The following is a 22,261-nucleotide window of genomic DNA, read 5'->3' on the forward strand; positions in this document are numbered from 1 at the left end:
AATGTTCAATTGATGGGTATTCTCACCATAAGGGAGTTATTTTATATCTTGTGAAATATGTGCTAACTGGCACCAGGATCAATGTGCTATGAGCAAGACACACTTTGTTTCATGTACCTTGGTTGAAATTTATTATGCTTACAATTTCCCTTTTCTCTTGTTAAGTGTATCCAGTCCACGGATCATCCATTACTTATGGAATATATTCTCCTTCCCAACAGGAAGCTGCAAGAGTCCACCCACAGCAAAGCTGCTATATAGCTCCTCCCCTAACTGCCATATTCAGTCATTCTCTTGCAAGCCTCAACATAGATAGGAGGTTGTGAGAGTCTGTGGTGCTTTCTACTTAGTTTATTCTTCAATCAAAAGTTTGTTATTTTTAAATGGCACCGGAGTGTGCTGTTTATCTCAGGCAGTATTTGGAAGAAGAATCTGCCTGCGTTTTTCTATGATCTTAGCAGACGTAACTAAGATCCATTTGCTGTTCTCACACATTCTGAGGAGTGAGGTACTTCAGAGGGGGAATGGCGTGCAGGTTTTCCTGCAGATAAGGTATGTGCAGTAAAATATTTTTCTAGGAATGGAATTGACTAAGAAAATACTGCTGATACCGAAGTAATGTAAGTAAAGCCTTAAATGCAGCGATAGCGACTGGTATCAGGCTTATTAATAGAGATACATACTCTTGTAAAAATGTGTTTTAAAAGGTTTGCTGGCATGTTTAATCGTTTTTAACATATGTTTGGTGATAAAACTTATTGGGGCCTAAGTTTTTTCCACATGGCTGGCTTAAATTTTGCATAGAAACAATTTCCACTGTTATAGTATAAAAGTTACAGTTGGTGCAGTTAAAATTACAAACAGTGACATTCAGCTTCCCTCAGCAGTCCCCTGCATGCTATAGGACATCTCTGAAGGGCTCAAAAGGGCTTCAAAAGTAGGAGCTGTTATGACTGTTTAAAACATATTTTTCGTTTTGTTAATCTGTTTTTTGTATTAAGGGGTTAATCATCCATTTGCAAGTGGGTGCAATGCTTTGCTAACTTGTTACATACACTGTAAAAATTTTGTTAGTTTAACTGCCTTTTTTTCACTGTTATTTCAAATTTTGGCAAAATTTGTTTCTCTTAAAGGCACAGTAACGTTTTATATATTTGCTTGTTAACTTGATTTAAAGTGTTTTCCAAGCTTACTAGTCTCATTATTAGTCTGTTCTAACATGTCTAACATAGAGGAAGCTCTGTGTTCATTATGTTTTAAAGCCATGGTGGAACCCCATCTTAGAATGTGTACCAGATATACTGATTTCATGTTAAACAATAAAGATAATTTTTTGTCTTTAAAAACATTATCACCAGAGGATTCTGTCGTGGGGGTAGTTATGCCGACTAACTCTCCCCACGTGTCAGACCTTTTGACTCCCGCTTTAGGGACTCACGCTCAAATGGCGCCAAGTACATCAAGGGCACCCATAGCGTTTCTTTACCAGGGGATTCTGTCGAGGGGAAAGTTATGCCGACTAACTCTCCCCACGTGTCAGACCCTTCGACTCCCGCTTCAGGGACTCACGCTCAAATGGCGCAAAGTACATCAAGGGCGCCCATAGCGTTTATTTTACAAGACATGGCAAAGGTGGTGAATAATATTCTGGCAGCAGTATTAGTCAGACTACCTGAAATTAAAGGAAAGCAGTTAGCTCTGGGGGTAGATACAGAGCATACAGACGCTTTAAGAACCATGTATGATACTACCTCACAATATGCTTAGTCTGTGGGTGATTTTTTTTTTTTTTTTTTTTTTGACTCAGGGAAGATGATTTAACCTGATTCTGATATTTCTACATTTAAAATTTATGCTTGAGAACCTCCACTTGTTGCTCAGGGAGGCTTTGGCTGCCCTGAATGAATGTGTACAATCGCAGGGCCAGAGAAATTGTGTAGACTGGATAAATAATATGCAGTGCCGGTGTGTACTGATGTTTTTCCAATACCTAAAGAGGTTTACTAAAATTTTTTTTTTAATAAGGAATGGGATAGACCAGGTGTGCCGTTCTCTTCCCCTCCTATTTTTTAGAAGAATGTTTTCTAATAGTTACCACCACACGGGACTTCTGGCAGACAGTTCCTAAGGTGGAGAGAAGAGTTTCTAATCTAGCTAAGCGTACCACTACCTCTGACGAGGACAGGTGTGCTTTTTAGATCCAATGGATAAAAAATGTTTATTCAACAGGGTTTTATCCTGCAGCCCCTTGCATACATTGCTTCTGTCACTGCTGCTGCGGTGTTCTGGGTTGAGTCTCTTTATGAGGCTTTACAGTTAAGCGACTCCATTGGATGAATATATTTGACAAGCTTATGCTAGCCAATTCCTTTGTTTTCTGATGCCTTGTTCATTTGACTAGACTAACGGCTAAGAATTCTGTTTTTTACTATACTGGCGCGCAGAGCGCTATGGCTTATATCATGGTCAGCTGTCGTGACTTTAATAAATAAGCTACTTAACTTCCCTTCAAGGGGCAGACCCTATTCGGGCCTGGTTTGAAGGAGATTATTGCTTATATCACTGGAGGAAAAGGTCATGCCCTTCCTCAGGATAGGTCTAAATCAAGGGCAAAAAAAAAAAAAAAAAAAAAAAAGGCTAATTTTCGTACCTTTTAAAAACTTCAGGGCAGGTGTGGCATCCTCTTCCTCTAAGGCAAAACAAGAGGGAATTTTTGCTCAGTCCAAGGCGGTCTGGAGACAATCGGACCTGGAACAAAGATAAGCAGGCCAAGGAGCCTGCTGCTGCCTCTAAGGCAGCATGAAGGAACGGACCCCTATCCGGTAACGAATCCTATAGGGGGCAGACTTTCATTCTTTGCCCAGGCGTGGGCAAGAGATGCCCAGGATCCCTAGGCATTGGAATTTATATCCCAGAGATATCTTCTGGATTTCAAAGATTCCCCCCCCCAAAAAAGTGGAGATTTCGCCTTTCACAATTATCTGCAAACCAGATAAAGAAGGAGGCATTCTTACATTGTGTACGAGATCCATCCAGTTCCAAGAGAGGAACAGGGACAGAGTTTTTACTCAAATCTGTTTGTGGTTCCCAAGGAGAGGGAACCTTCAGACCTATTTTGGATCTAAAGATCTTAAACAAATTCCTCAGAATTCCGTCATTTAAGATGGAAACTATTCGTACCATCTTAACTATGATCCAGGAGAGTCAATAGAGGACTACAATGGATTTGAAGGATGCTTATCCTCACATTGTGATGCATAAAGATCACCATCGTTTTTCAGGTTTGCCTTTCTAGACAGGCATTACCAGTTTGTAGCTCTTTCCTTTGGGATATCTACAGCCCCAAGAATCTTTATGGAGGTTCTGGGGTCGCTTTGGCGGTCCTTAGACCGCGGGGCATAGAAGTGGCCCCTTATTTAGACGACATCCTGATACAGGCGTCAAACATCCAAATTGCCCAGTCTCATACGGACGTAGTACTGGCATTTCTGAGATCACATGGGTGGAAAGTGAACAAGGAAAGAGTTCTCTATCCCCAATCTCAAGGGTTTCCCTCCTAGGGACTCTGATAGATTCTGTAGAAATGAAAATTTACCTGACAGAGTCCAGGTTGTCAAAGTTTCTAAATTTCTGCCGTGTTTTTTTCATCCCACCCGCGCCCTTCGGTGGCTCAGTACATGAATGAAATCGGCTTAATGGTAGCGGCAAGGGACATAGTACCGTTTGCACGTCTACATTTCAGACCGCTGCAACTATGCATGCTCAGTCAGAGGAACGGGGATTACACAGATTTGTCCCCCTGTTAAACCTGGACCAAGAGACCAGAGATTCTCTTCTCTGGTGACTATGTCGGGTCCATCTGTCCAAGGGTATGACCTTCCGCAGGTCAGATGGGACAATTGTTACAATAGATGCCAGCCTTTTAGGTTGGGATGCAGTCTGGAACTCCCTGAAGGCTCAGGGATAGTGGACTTAGGAGGAGACCCTCCTTCTAATAAATATTCTGGAACTGGGAGTGATATTCCATGCTCTTCAGACTTGGCCTCAGTTAGCAACTCTGAGGTACATCATACTCAGTCGGACAATTTACACGACTGTGGCTTACATCAGCCATCAAGGGGGAACAGAAGTTCCCTAGCGATGTTAGAAGTCTTACAATAATTTACTGGACAGAGACTCACTCTTGTCTATCAGCTATCCATATCCCAGGTGTTGAGAACTGGGAGGTGGATTTTCTAAGTCGTCAGACTTTTCTTCCGGGGGAGTGGGCTTTCCTCCGGAGGTCAAGACCAAGCAGGAGAGGGCTTTGGTGTTTTTGACAGCGCCTGCGTAGCCACGCAGGACCTGGTATGCAGATCTGGTGGACATGTCATCCTTTCCATCACGGTCTCTGCTTCAGAGACAGGTCCCTCTACCTCAGGGTCCTTTCAACCATCTAAATAGAATCAATCTGAGATGGACTGCCTGGAGACTGAACGCTTGATGTTATCAAAGCATGGCTTCTCCGAGTCAGTCATTGATACCTTAATACAGACATGAAAGCCTGTCTCTAGGAAAATTGAACATAGATATGGTGTAAATATCTGATTGTTATGAATCCAAGGGTTACTCATGGAGTAAAGTCTGGATTCCCAGGATATTATCTTTTCTCCAAGATGTTTTTGAGAAAAGGGTTGTCAGCTAATTCCTTAAAAGGGGACAGATTTTTACTCTGTCTATTTTTTTGCACAAGCGTCTGGCAGGTATTCTAGACATTCAGGCATTTGGTCAGGCTTTGGTTAGATCCAAGCCTGTGTTTAAAACTGTTGCTCCGCCATGGAGCTTAAACCTGATTCTTAAGGTTCTTCAAGAAGTTCCGTTTGAACCTTTTTTGTTCCATAGATATCAATCTTTATCTTGGAAAGTTCCTTTTGGGTAGCTAATTCCTCGACTCGTAGAGTCTCCAAGTTATCTGTGTTACAATGTGATTCTCCTTATCTGGTCCTTCGTACGGATAAGGTAGTCCTGCGTACCAACCTGGGTTTTTTCCTAAGGTGGTATCTAACAAGTACATCACTCAAGAGATAGTTGTTCCATGCTTGTATCCTAATCCTTCCTCAAAGAAGGAACGTCTATTACACAATATTGGACGTGGTTTGTGCTTTAAAGTTTTACTTACAAGCTACTACAGTTTTCATCAAACGTTCACCTTGTTTGTTGTCTATTCTGGACAGAGGAGAGGTCAAAAGACTTCAGCAGCCTCTCTGTCTTTTTGGTTAAAAAGCATAATTCATTTAGCTTATGAGACTGCTGGACAGCAGCCTCCTGAAGGGATTACAGCTCATTCTACTAGAGCTGTGGTTTTCACTTGGGCCTTTTTTAAATGTGGCTTCTGTTGAACAGATTTACAAGACGGAGTCTTGGTCTGCGCTTCATACTTTTCAAATTTAACAAATTTGATACCTTGCTTCTTCGGAGGCTATTTTTGGGAGAAAGGGTTTTTTACAGGCAGTGGTAACTTCCATTTAAGTACCTGCCTTGTCCCTCCCATCATCCGTGTACTTTAGCTTTGGTATTGGTATTCCATAAGTAATGGATGATCCGTGGACTGGATACACTTAACAAGAGAAAACATAATTTATGCTTACCTGATAAATTTATTTCTCTTGTAGTGTATCCAGTCCACGGCCCGCCCTGTCACTTTAAGGCAGGTAATTTTTTCATTTGAACTACAGTCACCACTGCACCCTATGGTTTTTCCTTTCTTTGCATGTTTTCGGTCGAATGACTGAATATGGCAGTTAGGGGAGGAGCTATATAGCAGCTTTGCTGTGGGTGGACTCTTGCAGCTTCCTGTTGGGAAGGAGAATATATTCCATAAGTAATGGATGATCCGTGGACTGGATACACTACAAGAGAAATAAATTTATCAGGTAAGCATAAATTATGTTTTTTAAGAGCAGTCATAATTTTTATACATAAGTACATTTTAAACTATTGTGTTTTTTGTTTGTCCTTTTCTCGTTCTCCCTATAAAGAGTGTGCAATTAACATTGTTTTTCTCTTACAGTTTTATGACCGATTTGTTATTGCATTAACTTTTTTGTATAAAGATTTATTTTATGTAGAAGAATACAAATAGTTAGGATTAGAATTTTAATAGGAATGGCTCAGTGGCTAGTGCATTTTGTCAGTCCCTACTTTATATGACTTGGCCAGTGCGGTTTTAATGTTTAGGAGTGTAGTATATTTTCTACACTAAGTGTTTGTGTGGTATGATTAGTTAGAAGGTATGAGATTTTTTAATTTAGGTTGTGATCTTGTTCAGAGATTTGATTCTGGGTTGTCTTTTTTTGAATTGGACTAAACTAATATATTTCATTAAGTTGTCCTCTGTGAGAAGTAGATTAAAACCGGATGCGACTTCAGTATCCAATTTAGTTTTGGAATCTTTTATAATGTTTGCTTATATACCCCTGTAATAAGGAATGTTATTATTGGGAGGAATTATTATGGGGATGAATTATTTAATAGATTAGTAGAATTGTCGGTGTTTTTATTCCCCTACAATGTATGAGACATTATGGTAATGGTGATTTTTCTGTAGAAAGTCATGCAAGGGTTTAAAGTTAGTGTCCGTGCTTATCATATTCAGAGTGGGAATTTTTGGTTATTCATTCATTTAGCTTTCATTCAATCTAGTTGGGAGAGAGTGTGTTGTTTTGTTTGGATGTTTGCCATTTGTTAGGTTAAAGGGCTGTTTCCTTCCTAAGATAGAGTCCACAGCTTCATTCCTTACTTTTGGGAAATACAACACCTGTCCACCAGGAGGAGGCAAAGACACCCCAGCCAAAGGCTTAAATATCCCTCCCACTTCCTCATTACCCCAGTCATTCTTTGCCTTTCATCACGTTAGGAGATGGCAGAAGATTCGAAGAGTTCTGAAAAAGGGTATCTGTCCTTTGAGATAGGAATGGAGTTTTAAGTAGTCATGTCAACCTCTCAGTGAGAGTATTGATGAAAGTTAGAGTCTGGAGATGCATGGAAAAACATCCAGACTACTGGTAACAGCTCCTAAGCAATCAGTGTTGACGAGTTTCACTGCCTGCTTTATCTCACTCAAGTCCATGTCAGGAGCACTGCTATAAGACTGTCACACTTGAGAGGCTGTGTTCTCTTCCACAGCAAGGATCCAAGAGGTAAGATTGTTTAAATTTTTACACATAGAAAGCTATAACAGGGACACAGTGTGGCTCCTTTATACCTTGATAGGATCCAGGGTTAATATCCTCTAAAGGTGGTTTATTGAACAGTTGGGGTTAATTAATCAGTGTATTAATAATTGACATGCTGCTTTGTGTGATTTTTTTTCCTGGGCTGATAGACTGTGTTTTTGGCTGGAACAAACAGGTTTCACTTTTAAGTTTCACTTTCGTTATTGAAAGTGTTGCCCAGCTCCTATTACTTGCTGTACTTGTAATAACAGGGAAAGTACTGTCTTGCACTCCATGTGACCTGGGTGTGGTCTATGTTCATTTCCTCCATTCCGGCTGAGACTTGAACCTGAGGAGAGCATTTCCTCTGTTAATTGCCTGGGTCTAGGAGGTGGTGAATGCCCCAGCCATTGGGAGTATAAAGGTGCAGTTTTCTATAATAAAAAACGTTTTTATTTGTGTCCTTCTGTGGGTATAACCTGAGCTATGGAGGACTCTGACATGTTAGAAGGTACTCCTTCTGTACTAAATCATACCTGTTTATATTGTGAAGAGACCGTGGTTTTCCCGCCCACTCAATTATGTTCCACATGCCTTAACACTGTTATAAAGTCTAAGAAGGGAGACAAGCCTGCTAAGGCTTTTAGTCCCTCTGAGCCGTCTACCTCTCAGGAATCAGCGTCCTGCGAGATTACTACCCTTGCTACATTATCCACTCCACATACAGTTCCCTGTAGCACATCTAATCCTCTATCCAGAGGGGGCCTTCTTCCTGTGGACTTTGCCGCGCAGTTACAAACGGTGGTGTCTGCGGCCCTCAGTGCATTACCCCACTCTAACAAACGCAAGAGAAAGGTTAAACATAGCTCTCCTGACCCAGAGTCATCTAAATATTTATCGGATTTAGCTATTATGTCCCAGTAATCCTATGATGAGTTAACCTCTGTAGCTTCAGAGGGTGAACTTTTTGGGTCCGAGTCCTTAGCGTCTAAGCCTTCTGCTGCGGAGGAACCGTCCTTTAGATTTAAAATTGAGCACCTGCGTTTTTTATTAAAGGAGGTTATGGCTACGTTATAGGTTCCAGAGGCTGCGCTGCCTGAAAAACCTATGATACCTACATTAGACAGTTAGAGTTTACAAAGACAGGAAAGTTCCTTTGACTTTTCCTGTGCCGGTTAAGATGGCAAACATTATTAACGAGTGGGAAAGAATTGGTTCTTCCTTTTCCCCCTTGTCTACTTTTAAAAAGTTGTTCCCGGTCCCGGACTCTCAACTGGATTTGTGGGGCTCCATTCCTAAGATGGATGGTGCTATCTCTATGCTTGCTAAACGTACTACTATACCTCTTGAGGATAGTTCTTCGTTCAGAGAGCCGATGAATAAGAAAATGGAATCCTTTCTGAGAAAGATGTTTCAACATATGGATTTTTGTTTCAGCTGGCAGCTGCAGTTGCCACAGTTGCCGGAGTGGCTACCTACTGGTGTGACTCTTTGTCGGAACTCATTGAGGGGGAGTCTCCCCTCAAGGATATTCAAGATAGAATTAAACCTCTGATAATTGCTAATTCTTTAATCTGTGATGCGAACATGCAAATTATTTGCCTAAATGCAAAGGTCTCAGGCTTTGCTGTCCTAGCCCACCGGGTGCTCTGGTTGAAGTCTTGGTTTGCGGATATGACTTCTAAGTCCAGTCTCCTTTCTCTTCCCTTCAAGGGAAAGATTTTATTTGGTCCAGGCCTGGACTCCATTATTTCTACGGTTACCAGAGGCAAGGGTGCCTTCCTACTGCAAGATAAGAAGAACAAGTCTAAGGGATAACAATCTTCTAATTTTTGTTCCTTTCGTTCTGAAAAATCCGAACGACAACAATCCTCCCCCAAGCCCGAGCAACCCAAGAGTACTTGGAAGCCGTCTCAGTCCTGGAATAAATCCAAGCAGAATAAGAAGCCAGCCGAAAACAAATCGGCATGAAGGGGCAGTCCCCGATCTGGGATCGCATTGTGTAGGGGACAGACTGTCTCTTTTTTTTCAAACGCCTGGTTCAAGGACGTACAGGATCCGTGGGTCCTGGGAGGTGGTATCTCAGGGATACAAGATAGGCTTCAAATCTCAACCACCAAGGGGCAGATTCCTTCTCTTGAATCTGTCTACCAGACCAGAAAAGAGGGATACCTTTCTAGGGTGCGTTTGGGATCTATCCTCCTTAGGAGTTGTCCCGGTGCCTATCGAAGAAAGAGGTTTGGGGGTTTTATTCAAACCTTTTTGTGGTCCCAAAGAAGGAGGGATCTTTCCACCCAGTTCTGGACCTAAAGTGCTTAAACAAATTTCTCAATGTCCTTTCCTTCAAGATAGAGATAATAAGGTCCATCCTTCCTTTAATTCAGGAAGGCCAGTTTATGACGACTAAAGATCTGAAGGACGCTTACCTTCATGTTCCAATCCACAGGGAACACTTTCAGTTCCTGAGGTTTGCATTCCTGGAGCAGCACTTCCAGTTCATTGCCCTTCCGTTTGGCCTAGCTACTGCTCCAAGAATCTTTACGAAGATTCTGGGGGCTCTTCTAGCCGTTGCCAGAACTCAGGGTATTGCAGTAGCCCCATACTTGGATGATATTCTCGTGCAAGCACCATCCTTTTAGTCTTGCGGAAGAATTCTGAGTCCCTTCTCAGTCTTCTTCGATCACATGGACGGAAGATAAACTTGGAAAAGAGTTCTCTTATCCCAAGTACCAGGGTGAAATTCCTTGGTACTATAATAGACTCCATATCCATGAGGATATTTTTAACAGACCAGAGACGTTGCAAGCTAACTTCGGCATGTCTTGCCCTCCGGACTTCCTTGAGTCCCTCTGTGGCTCAGTGTAAGGAGGTGATTGGTCTCATGGTGTCCTACATGGACATCATTTCTTTTTGCCAGGTTCCATCTCAGACCTTTACAACTGTGCATGCTGAGGCAGTGGAACGGCGATCATTCTGATCTGTCTCAACAGATGGTATTAGACAACCGGTCAAGATAATCGCTCTCTTGGTGGCTCTGTCCAGATCATCTGTCCCGAGGGAGATGCTTCTTAAGACCATCCTTGGAAATTGTGACTACGGACGCAAGTGTATCAGAAAGGGGAGCTGTTTGGGTTGCCAGAAAGGCACAGGGGTTGTGGACTCAGGAGGAGTTCTCCCTCCCGATCAATATTTTGGAACTTTATAACAAAAGAAAAGGAATTTTGATGGCAGTAATGGTATTGTGTCCTTATTCCCAATTATATATCCCTATATGGTATTTATAAGGAGAGATATCTAGGTATGGGGGATAGGACCGGGGTGCTGTACATTAGGAGAATTACTGAAAAAGAGGGGGGATCAATCGCAAAGGCGATTGAAAAAGAATGTACATGGATAGCACTCCCAAATACTGGACGGAGAGACCACTATGTACTTCAGAAAAGAAGCCCCAGGAGGTAGCAGGTATTTTTTAAAACTTGAATTTTAATATCAAACATTAAAAAGATATAATAGGATTAAAAATGCAGATGTGGATCACTGATCCTGACAATTAGTGTTACTAGGGTGGGGAATCTCAGAAATGAGTAGATAGATCCCATGTATGATTGGAGGTATAATACCTAATAATAGTGAGTTCTGAGTGTGGGTAAGTGTTAGTGCTTTACCACCCCCTCTGCAATGAGGGTATTGGTGGTGTACTTATGAGGTTATACTCTTAGTCTGGAGAGGTAATCAGGGACTATTGATACCCACCAGTTATAGTCTGGTGACAGTATAAGAGAGGGACCTCCAGATGTTGAATTAGATCATACTATTAGATGGTTACTGATCACTGGGTTACTTAGAACAAACGTCAGACTTAGTGCATAGTTAAAGCTAAAATAGCTGTTATTGGTAATATTGAGCTGAGCTGCAGGCATGGAGTCAGAAAATATAGAATTCCTATATATCAAATCAATGTTGTGCTTGTCACACCCTCTTATTAGGGGTTATTAGTGATATACTAGTTATGAAACTCCTAGAAGGGAGCTTGGTAATATTTCAAATTGTATGAAATCTGTCAACAAGTGGGTTTGTCATTAACACGATCAACAAATAATAATAGGTCTCTGTAGTTCATAATAATGCATTTACTCATACCCCCTGAGTCAGTCTGAATATGAGGAAGAAATATGTGTTAACAGGAAATTAATGATGCCAACATTGGATCTTATATGGAGATTAATAGGTCAGGCTGTACAAGCGGGAGAGGCTAAGACCAGGTTTCAAAGTGAAAAAAGTGAAAGGTCTTATGAGTTAGTGGGATATTATAAAGGCCACCCCCTCGTATTAGGAATTATTAGTGTAATTATAAAGGAACTCCGGTGGGAGGACAAAAGACAGTTCCCATTATATAGGATCAGTCACTAGCTGTATAGGGTCTGTCATTACCTAAATCAACAAGTAGTATTTGTCTCTATAATTCTTGGTTAAGCATTAATCAGTCTGCATATAAGAACAAGATTCATAATATTTGCAGGCAATTAGTGATGCCTCAAGTAAATCTTATATGAAGATTGGTAAATCAGACTGAGCATAAGTAAGAGACCAAAAGCTAATATTAGCATTAGCCAAAAATAACCGCTGTACACAATATCTAGTAAACTGGTTATAATGTCAAGAAACTGTTATATGAATATCAGGAAGCTGATATGAAAATTATTGTCCCTTTGTAGGGAAAGATATCTACTAGCGTTGGTTTGTATCATGTAGCCTAAATAATCACTATAACCCTTGTGGGAGTGAAATGCCAATTTCAGAAATCACATAATAAAAATACTCCCTGCCGGGAGATCTCAGCTCATTACCCTTAAGTTTGGCTGGAGGATAAATATATCCAGGATAGGTTACCAAAAAACACTAACACATTCACACTATTCCATCCACACTTAGTTTAAATTCTAAATTACACAGTCAGTTGTGCATTAAACTAAGTGTGGATGGAATAGCGTGAATGTGTTAGTGCTTTTTGGCAACCTATCCTGGATATATTTATCCTCCAGCCAAACTTAAGGGTAATGAGCTGAGATCTCCCGGCAGGGAGTATTTTTATTAAGTGATTTCTGAAATTGGCATTTCACTCCCACAAGGGTTATAGTGATTATTTAGGCTACATGATACAAACCAACGCTAGTAGATATCTTTCCCTACAAAGGGATAATAATTTTCATATCAGCTTCCGTATATTCATATAACAGTTTCTTGAAATTATAACCAGTTTACTAGATATTGTGTACAGCGGTTATTTTTGGCTAATGCTAATATTAGCTTTTGGTCTCTTACTTATGCTCAGTCTGATTTACCAATCTTCATATAAGATTTACTTGAGGCATCACTAATTGCCTGCAAATATTATGAATCTTGTTCTTATATGCAGACTGATTAATGCTTAACCAAGAATTATAGATACAAATACTACTTGTTGATTTAGGTAATGACAGACCCTATACAGCTAGTGACTGATCCTATATAATGGGAACTGTCTTTTGTCCTCCCACCGGAGTTACTTTATAATTACACTAATAATTCCTAATACGAGGGGGTGGCCTTTATAATATCCCACTAACTCATAAGACCTTTCACTTTTTTCACTTTGAAACCTGCTCTTAGCCTCTCTCGCTTGTACAGCCTGACCTATTAATCTCCATATAAGATCCAATGTTGGCATCATTAATTTCCTGTTAACACATATTTCTTCCTCATATTCAGACTGACTCAGGGGGTATGAGTAAATGCATTATTATGACTTACAGAGACCTATTATTATTTGTTGATCGAGTTAATGACAAACCCACTTGTTGACAGATTTCATACAATTTGAAATATTACCAAGCTCCCTTCTAGGAGTTTCATAACTAGTATATCACTAATAACCCCTAATAAGAGGGTGTGACAAGCACAACATTGATTTGATATATAGGAGTTATATATTTTCTGACTCCATGCCTGCAGCTCAGCTCAATATTACCAATAACAGCTATTTTAGCTTTAACTATGCACTAAGTCTGACGTTTGTTCTAAGTAACCCAGTGATCAGTAACCATCTAATAGTATGATCTAATTCAACATCTGGAGGTCCCTCTCTTATACTGTCACCAGACTATAACTGGTGGGTATCAATAGTCCCTGATTACCTCTCCAGACTAAGAGTATAACCTCATAAGTACACCACCAATACCCTCATTGCAGAGGGGGTGGTAAAGCACTAACACTTACCCACACTCAGAACTTTTCTCAGCAGTCAATCATTCCATCCAGGGGAATGGTCTCTCCATCCAAGGTGTTTCCAGAGATATGCAGCAAGTGGGGGACGCCGGAGATAGATATCATGGCGTGCCGTCTTAATACCAAGCTACCCAGGTATGGGTCGAGGGATCCCCAAGCAGATCTAATAGATGCACTAGCACTGCCCTGGAGGTTCAAACGCATATATCTTTTTCCACCATTACCGCTTCTTCCTCGAGGGGTGGCCCGCATCAAGCAGGAGCAGGTATCAGTAATCCTGATTGCTCCATAGTGGCAGCAAAGGACGTGGTTCGCAGATCTAGTTGGGATGTCCTCATCTCCTCTGTGGAAGTTACCTTGTCGCAGAGACCTGCTGATACAAGGTCCATTTGTTCATCAAAATCTAGATTCTCTGAGGCTGACTGCGTGGAGATTGAACGCTTAGTCTTAGCCAAGAGAGGTTTCTCTGAGAGTCATTGATACTCTTATTCAAGCTTGTAAACCAGTTACTCGGGGGGTCTACCACAAGGTGTGGAGGACCTACTTATTCTGGTGTGAAGAGGGTGGTTTTTCTTGGCACACAGTTAAGGTTGCCAGGATCTTATCTTTTCTCCAGGATGTGCTGGAGAAGGGCCTTTCTGCTAGTTCCCTGAGGGGACATATTTCGGCCCTGTCGGTTTTATTGCACAAGAGACTGGCTGAGCTTCCAGACGTGCAGTTCTTTGTTAAGGCTCTGATTAGGATCAGACCTGTGTTTAGATCTAGGACTCCTCCTTGGAGCCTAAATCTTGTTCTTCAGGTTTTGCAACAGGTTTCGTTTAAACCTCTGCATTTCGTTGACATTAAATTGTTATCTTGGAAGGTTCTCTTTTTATTGGCTATTGTGCGCAGAGTTTCTGAGATCTCTGCTTTGCAATGTGAGCCCATTTATCGGATTTTTCATGCAGATAAGGCAGTTTTACGTACTAAATTAGGTTTTCTTCCTACGGTTGTGTCAGATCGCGACATCAGGAGATTGTGGCTCCTTCCTTGTGTCCTAATCCTTCTTCATTGAATTTGGATGTGGTTCGTGCCTTACAGTTCTATCTTCAGGCTACTAAGGAGTTTAGACAATCTTCCTCTTTGTTTGTTGTCTATTCGGGGAAGCGTAAGGGGCAGAAGGCTACTTAGACTTCCCTATCTTTTTGGTTAAGAAGTGTCATCCGCTTAGCTTATGAGACAGTGGGACATTGTCCTCCTGAGAGGATAACGGCTCATTCCACTAGAGTAGTGGCTTCCTCTTGGGCCTTTAAGAACGAGGCCTCTATGGATCAGATTTGTAAGGTGGCTACCTCGTCCTCCTTACATACTTTTTCAAAATTTTAAAACTTTGATGTTTTTGATTCGGCTGAAGCAGCTTTCGGGAGAAGAGTTTTGCAGGCTGTGGTGCCCTCAGAATAGGGTCCGCCTCTTTGTTCCCTCCCGTTTATTCATTCAGTGTCCTCTGGAGCTTGGGTATAGTTTTCCCAACAGTAAGGAATGAAGCCATGGACTCTCCCTATCTTAGGAAGAAAAACATAATTTATGCTTACCAGATAAATTCCTTTCCTTCCGGATAGGAAGAGTCCATGGCCCCCGCACGTTTTTTCTTGTCTATGGGCGGTCCCCTATTATTTATTTTATTCTTCTGGCACCATTTATACCCTAATGTTTCTCCTACTTTTCCTTGTTAACTCGGCAGAATGACTGGCGTAATGAGGAAGTGGGAGGGATATTTAAGCCTTTGGCTGGGTGTCTTTGCCTCCTCCTGGTGGCCAGGTGTTGTATTTTCCAACAGTAAGGAATGAAGCAGTGGACTCTCCCTATCCGGAAGGAAAGGAATTTATCTGGTAAGCATACATTATGTTTTTGCTAAATTAGTTCTAAAATATTTTTCCTCAACTACTTGGTTTACTTTTGTACCCTTACAGTATCATGCTGGCTCTATTCACAATGTGAGGGAGGCTACAGAGAGCTTTGCTGTCAACCCTATGTTCTACCGGCCGGTGGCTATAGCGCTTGACACTAAGGGGCCTGAGATTCGCACAGGAGTCATAAAGACTGTAAGTATGAGATTGTCTGTAGCAAGAAGGTAGCATTGTGAGTATGAGATCAGACTGAGGGCTGGAGATCAGTGCATCATATGTAAAGAAGGTTTGGATGTGTAATTGTAATTGAGGTATAAGGCCAGCTAGAAATGCTAAAACTGTGTGTATGCAATACATTTACTGAGTTTGGAATCTTCCTTTTGAAATCTTTACCCTTGTGGTTTCCTTTTCTTTTTTTCCAGTTTCCCTTTCTCCAACATAGGTGTGTCCGGTCCACGGCGTCATCCTTACTTGTGGGATATTCTCTTCCCCAACAGGAAATGGCAAAGAGCCCAGCAAAGCTGGTCACATGATCCCTCCTAGGCTCCGCCTTCCCCAGTCATTCTCTTTGCCGTTGTACAGGCAACATCTCCACGGAGATGGCTTAGAGTTTTTTAGTGTTTAACTGTAGTTTTTATTATTCAATCAAGAGTTTGTTATTTTAAAATAGTGCTGGTATGTACTATTTACTCTGAAACAGAAAAGAGATGAAGATTTCTGTTTGTAAGAGGAAAATGATTTTAGCAACCGTTACTAAAATCGATGGCTGTTCCACACAGGACTGTTGAGAGGAATTAACTTCAGTTGGGGGAACAGTGAGCAGACTTTTGCTGCTTGAGGTATGACACATTCTAACAAGACGATGTAATGCTGGAAGCTGTCATTTTCCCTATGGGATCCGGTAAGCCATTTTATTACAGACAGTAAATAAGGGCTTCACAAGGGCTTTTTAAGACTGTAGACATTTTCTGGGCTAAATCGATTTATATATAAACATATTTTATACTCCATAGCCTTGAGGAATTATTTTAATCTTGGGAATTTTGTAAAATAACCGGCAGGCACTGTATTGGACACCTTATTCTCTAGGGGCTTTCCCTAATCATAGGCAGAGTCTCATTTTCGCGCCTGTATTGCGCACTTGTTTTTGAGAAGCATGACATGCAGATGCATGTGTGAGGAGCTCTGATACATAGAAAAGACTTTCTGAAGGCGTCATTTGGTATCGTATTCCCCTTTGGGCTTGGTTGGGTCTCAGCAAAGCAGATACCAGGGACTGTAAAGGGGTTAAATATAAAAACGGCTCCGGTTCCGTTATTTTAAGGGTTAAAGCTTCCAAATTTGGTGTGCAATACTTTTAAGGCTTTAAGACACTGTGGTGAATTTTGAACAATTCCTTCATACTTTTTCGCAATTGCAGTAATAAAGTGTGTTCAGTTTAAAATTTAAAGTGACAGTAACGGTTTTATTTTAAAACGTTTTTTGTACTTTGTTATCAAGTTTATGCCTGTTTAACATGTCTGAACTGCCAGATAGACTGTGTTCTGAATGTGGGGAAGCCAAGGTCCCTTCTCATTTAAATAGATGTGATTTATGTGACACAAAATTTAGAGAAAATGATGCCCAAGATGATTCCTCAAGTGAGGGGAGTAAGCATGGTACTGCATCATCCCCTCCTTCGTCTACACCAGTCTTGCCCACACAAGAGGCCCCTAGTACATCTAGCGCGCCAATACTCCTTACTATGCAACAATTAACGGCTGTAATGGATAATTCTATCAAAAACATTTTAGCCAAAATGCCCACTTATCAGCGAAAGCGCGACTGCTCTGTTTTAGAAAATACTGAAGAGCATGAGGACGCTGATGATATTGTTTCTGAAGGGCCCCTACACCAGTCTGAGGGGGCCAGGGAGGTTTTGTCTGAGGGAGAAATTTCAGATTCAGGGAAAATTTCTCAACAAGCTGAACCTGATGTGATTACATTTAAATTTAAGTTGGAACATCTCCGCGCTCTGCTTAAGGAGGTGTTATCCACTCTGGATGATTGTGAGAATTTGGTCATCCCAGAGAAACTATGTAAAATGGACAAGTTCCTAGAGGTCCCGGGGCCCCCCGAAGCTTTTCCTATACCCAAGCGGGTGGCGGACATTGTAAATAAAGAATGGGAAAGGCCCGGTATACCTTTCGTCCCTCCCCCCATATTTAAAAAATTGTTTCCTATGGTCGACCCCAGAAAGGACTTATGGCAGACAGTCCCCAAGGTCGAGGGGGCGGTTTCTACTCTAAACAAACGCACCACTATACCCATAGAAGATAGTTGTGCTTTCAAAGATCCTATGGATAAAAAATTAGAAGGTTTGCTTAAAAAGATGTTTGTTCAGCAAGGTTACCTTCTACAACCAATTTCATGCATTGTCCCTGTCACTACAGCCGCGTGTTTCTGGTTCGATGAGCTAGAAAAGGCGATCACTAGTAATTCTCCTTCTTATGAGGAGATTATGGACAGAATCCGTGCTCTTAAATTGGCTAATTCTTTCACCCTAGACGCCACTTTGCAATTGGCTAGGTTAGCGGCGAAAAATTCTGGGTTTGCTATTGTGGCGCGCAGAGCGCTTTGGTTAAAATCTTGGTCAGCGGATGCGTCTTCCAAGAACAAATTGCTTAACATTCCTTTCAAGGGGAAAACGCTGTTTGGCCCTGACTTGAAAGAGATTATCTCTGATATCACTAGGGGCAAGGGCCACGCCCTTCCTCAGGATAGGTCTTTCAAGGCCAAAAATAAACCTAATTTTCGTCCCTTTCGTAGAAACGGACCAGCCCCAAGTGCTACGTCCTCTAAGCAAGAGGGTAATACTTCTCAAGCCAAGCCAGCCTGGAGACCAATGCAAGGCTGGAACAAGGGAAAGCAGGCCAAGAAACCTGCCACTGCTACCAAGACAGCATGAGATGTTGGCCCCCGATCCGGGACCGGATCTGGTGGGGGGCAGACTCTCTCTCTTCGCTCAGGCTTGGGCAAGAGATGTTCTGGATCCTTGGGCGCTAGAAATAGTCTCCCAAGGTTATCTTCTGGAATTCAAAGGGCTTCCCCCAAGGGGGAGGTTCCACAGGTCTCAATTGTCTTCAGACCACATAAAAAAACAGGCATTCTTACATTGTGTAGAAGACCTGTTAAAAATGGGAGTGATTCATCCTGTTCCATTAGGAGAACAAGGGATGGGGTTCTACTCCAATCTGTTCGTAGTTCCCAAAAAAGAGGGAACGTTCAGACCAATCTTAGATCTCAAGATCCTAAACAAGTTTCTCAAGGTTCCATCGTTCAAAATGGAAACCATTCGAACAATTCTTCCTTCCATCCAGGAAGGTCAATTCATGACCACGGTGGATTTAAAGGATGCGTATCTACATATTCCTATCCACAAGGAACATCATCGGTTCCTAAGGTTCGCATTCCTGGACAAGCATTACCAGTTCGTGGCACTTCCGTTCGGATTAGCCACTGCTCCAAGGATTTTCACAAAGGTACTAGGGTCCCTTCTAGCGGTGCTAAGACCAAGGGGCATTGCAGTAGTACCTTACTTGGACGACATTCTGATTCAAGCGTCGTCCCTTCCTCTAGCAAAGGCTCACACGGACATTGTCCTGGCCTTTCTCAGATCTCACGGATGGAAAGTGAACGTAGAAAAGAGTTCTCTATCTCCGTCAACGAGGGTTCCCTTCTTGGGAACAATAATAGACTCCTTAGAAATGAGGATTTTTCTGACAGAGGCCAGAAAAACAAAACTTCTAAACTCTTGTCAAATACTTCATTCCGTTCCTCTTCCTTCCATAGCGCAGTGCATGGAAGTAATAGGTTTGATGGTAGCGGCAATGGACATAGTTCCTTTTGCGCGCATTCATCTAAGACCATTACAACTGTGCATGCTCAGTCAGTGGAATGGGGACTATACAGACTTGTCTCCGACGATACAAGTAAATCAGAGGACCAGAGATTCACTCCGTTGGTGGCTGTCCCTGGACAACCTGTCACAGGGGATGAGCTTCCGCAGACCAGAGTGGGTCATTGTCACGACCGACGCCAGTCTGATGGGCTGGGGCGCGGTCTGGGGACTCCTGAAAGCTCAGGGTCTTTGGTCTCGGGAAGAATCTCTTCTACCGATAAATATTCTGGAACTGAGAGCGATACTCAATGCTCTCAAGGCTTGGCCTCAGCTAGCAAAGGCCAAGTTCATACGGTTTCAATCAGACATTACATCCGGGGGAGTGGGAACTCCATCCGGAAATCTTTGCCCACATTACTCAACTGTGGGGCATTCCAGACATGGATCTGATGGCCTCTCGTCAGAACTTCAAGGTTCCTTGCTACGGGTCCAGATCCAGGGATCCCAAGGCGACTCTAGTAGATGCACTAGTAGCACCTTGGACCTTCAAACTAGCTTATGTATTCCCGCCGTTTCCTCTCATCCCCAGGCTGGTAGCCAGGATCAATCAGGAGAGGGCATCGGTGATCTTGATAGCTCCTGTGTGGCCACGCAGGACTTGGTATGCAGACCTGGTGAATATGTCATCGGCTCCACCATGGAAGCTACCTTTGAGACGAGACCTTCTTGTTCAAGGTCCGTTCGAACATCCGAATCTGGTCTCACTTCAACTGACTGCTTGGAGATTGAACGCTTGATCTTATCAAAGCGAGGGTTCTCAGATTCTGTTATTGATACTCTTGTTCAGGCCAGAAAGCCTGTAACTAGAAAAATTTACCACAAAATATGGAAAAAATATATCTGTTGGTGTGAATCTAAAGGATTCCCTTGGGACAAGGTAAAAATTCCTAAGATTCTATCCTTTCTTCAAGAAGGATTGGAGAAAGGATTATCTGCAAGTTCCTTGAAGGGACAGATTTCTGCCTTGTCTGTGTTACTTCACAAAAAGCTGGCAGCTGTGCCAGATGTTCAAGCCTTTGTTCAGGCTCTGGTTAGAATCAAGCCTGTTTACAAACCTTTGACTCCTCCCTGGAGTCTCAATTTAGTTCTTTCAGTTCTTCAGGGGGTTCCGTTTGAACCCTTACATTCCGTTGATATTAAGTTATTATCTTGGAAAGTTTTGTTTTTGGTTGCAATTTCTTCTGCTAGAAGAGTTTCAGAATTATCTGCTCTGCAGTGTTCTCCTCCTTATCTGGTGTTCCATGCAGATAAGGTGGTTTTACGTACTAAACCTGGTTTTCTTCCGAAAGTTGTTTCTAACAAAAACAGTAACCAGGAGATAGTCGTGCCTTCTTTGTGTCCGAATCCAGTTTCAAAGAAGGAACGTTTGTTGCACAATTTGGATGTTGTTCGCGCTCTAAAATTCTATTTAGATGCTACAAAGGATTTTAGACAAACATCTTCCTTGTTTGTTGTTTATTCTGGTAAAAGGAGAGGTCAAAAAGCAACTTCTACCTCTCTCTCTTTTTGGATTAAAAGCATCATCAGATTGGCTTATGAGACTGCCGGACGGCAGCCTCCTGAAAGAATCACAGCTCATTCCACTAGGGCTGTGGCTTCCACATGGGCCTTCAAGAACGAGGCTTCTGTTGATCAGATATGTAAGGCAGCGACTTGGTCTTCACTGCACACTTTTACCAAATTTTACAAGTTTGATACTTTTGCTTCTTCTGAGGCTATTTTTGGGAGAAAGGTTTTGCAAGCCGTGGTGCCTTCCATTTAGGTGACCTGATTTGCTCCCTCCCTTCATCCATGTCCTAAAGCTTTGGTATTGGTTCCCACAAGTAAGGATGACGCCGTGGACCGGACACACCTATGTTGGAGAAAACAGAATTTATGTTTACCTGATAAATTACTTTCTCCAACGGTGTGTCCGGTCCACGGCCCGCCCTGGTTTTTTAATCAGGTCTGATAATTTATTTTCTTTAACTACAGTCACCACGGTATCATATGATTTCTCCTATGCAAATATTCCTCCTTTACGTCGGTCGAATGACTGGGGAAGGCGGAGCCTAGGAGGGATCATGTGACCAGCTTTGCTGGGCTCTTTGCCATTTCCTGTTGGGGAAGAGAATATCCCACAAGTAAGGATGACGCCGTGGACCGGACACACCGTTGGAGAAAGTAATTTATCAGGTAAACATAAATTCTGTTTTCCATGTGCCAACCAAGTCTCCTCTTCACCCCACTGACAAACCATTGTTTTTCCATTTCCTTTTATAGGGGGAGAATGCAGAGGTGGAGTTGGTGAAAGGAACAACTGTAAAAATTATGACCAACGATTCTTTTCAGAACCAGTGTGATGAAAAAACCATTTGGGTGGATTATAAAAACATCTGCAAAGTAGTAAAAGTTGGTGGAAGAATCTTTGTGGATGATGGACTGCTTTCCCTCCTTGTCCTGGAGATTGGTGAGGACTGGGTTAGTGCATGGGATGGATTAGGAGATTATGGCATGTGCTTGATGATTATTATACTCGGATAATGAAGGTTGTAGTGCTTTTTTTCAACTTAACTCAGCAGGTGGCCTTATCTGGCATATTTAAGGATATTTCTGCTTGAGTTATTCATTTACACAAGCAGAAAGTTTTTTTATAATCTGGCCTGATGGGGGGCACATGAGAACTGGAGTTGAGGAACATTGCTTTGGGAAACATTGGTATGAAATAATGAGATATGGTTTGGATTGAGATCACGTGAAATTTGTTAGGTAGATATAGGATGGCAATACTGAGGAGTGGGTTGATTGAGCTATGTGCAGAGTTGCATGGTTTACGTCAAAACAACTGTTCCCATAAAAGCTAATTATTTATTATTGTAAATATATTTGAATATATATTTCTTGAAAGGTCCTGATTACTGCCTAGCAGAGGTGGAGAATGGTGGAAATCTGTGCAGTAGGAAAGGGGTGAACTTACCAGGAGCTGAGGTGGATCTGCC

The 22,261-nt window shown here is 42.0% G+C and overlaps 1 protein-coding gene across 2 annotated transcripts in view; it reads left to right on the forward strand.

Moving 5' to 3' along the window:
- PKLR (pyruvate kinase L/R) overlaps nt 1–22,261 on the forward strand; it is a 116,574-nt gene that overhangs the window by 43,874 nt on the left and 50,439 nt on the right. For both annotated transcript variants that reach the window (XM_053703268.1, XM_053703259.1), the window contains exons 4-6: nt 15,407–15,538; nt 21,546–21,732; nt 22,171–22,261. The exon at nt 22,171–22,261 is cut by the window's right edge and continues 180 nt beyond it. In XM_053703268.1, coding sequence (XP_053559243.1) covers nt 15,407–15,538; nt 21,546–21,732; nt 22,171–22,261 — 410 coding nt within the window. The remainder of the gene's footprint in view (nt 1–15,406; nt 15,539–21,545; nt 21,733–22,170) is intronic.

This window comes from Bombina bombina, chromosome 1 (genome assembly GCF_027579735.1).
Source record: "Bombina bombina isolate aBomBom1 chromosome 1, aBomBom1.pri, whole genome shotgun sequence".
Taxonomy (NCBI): domain Eukaryota; kingdom Metazoa; phylum Chordata; class Amphibia; order Anura; family Bombinatoridae; genus Bombina; species Bombina bombina.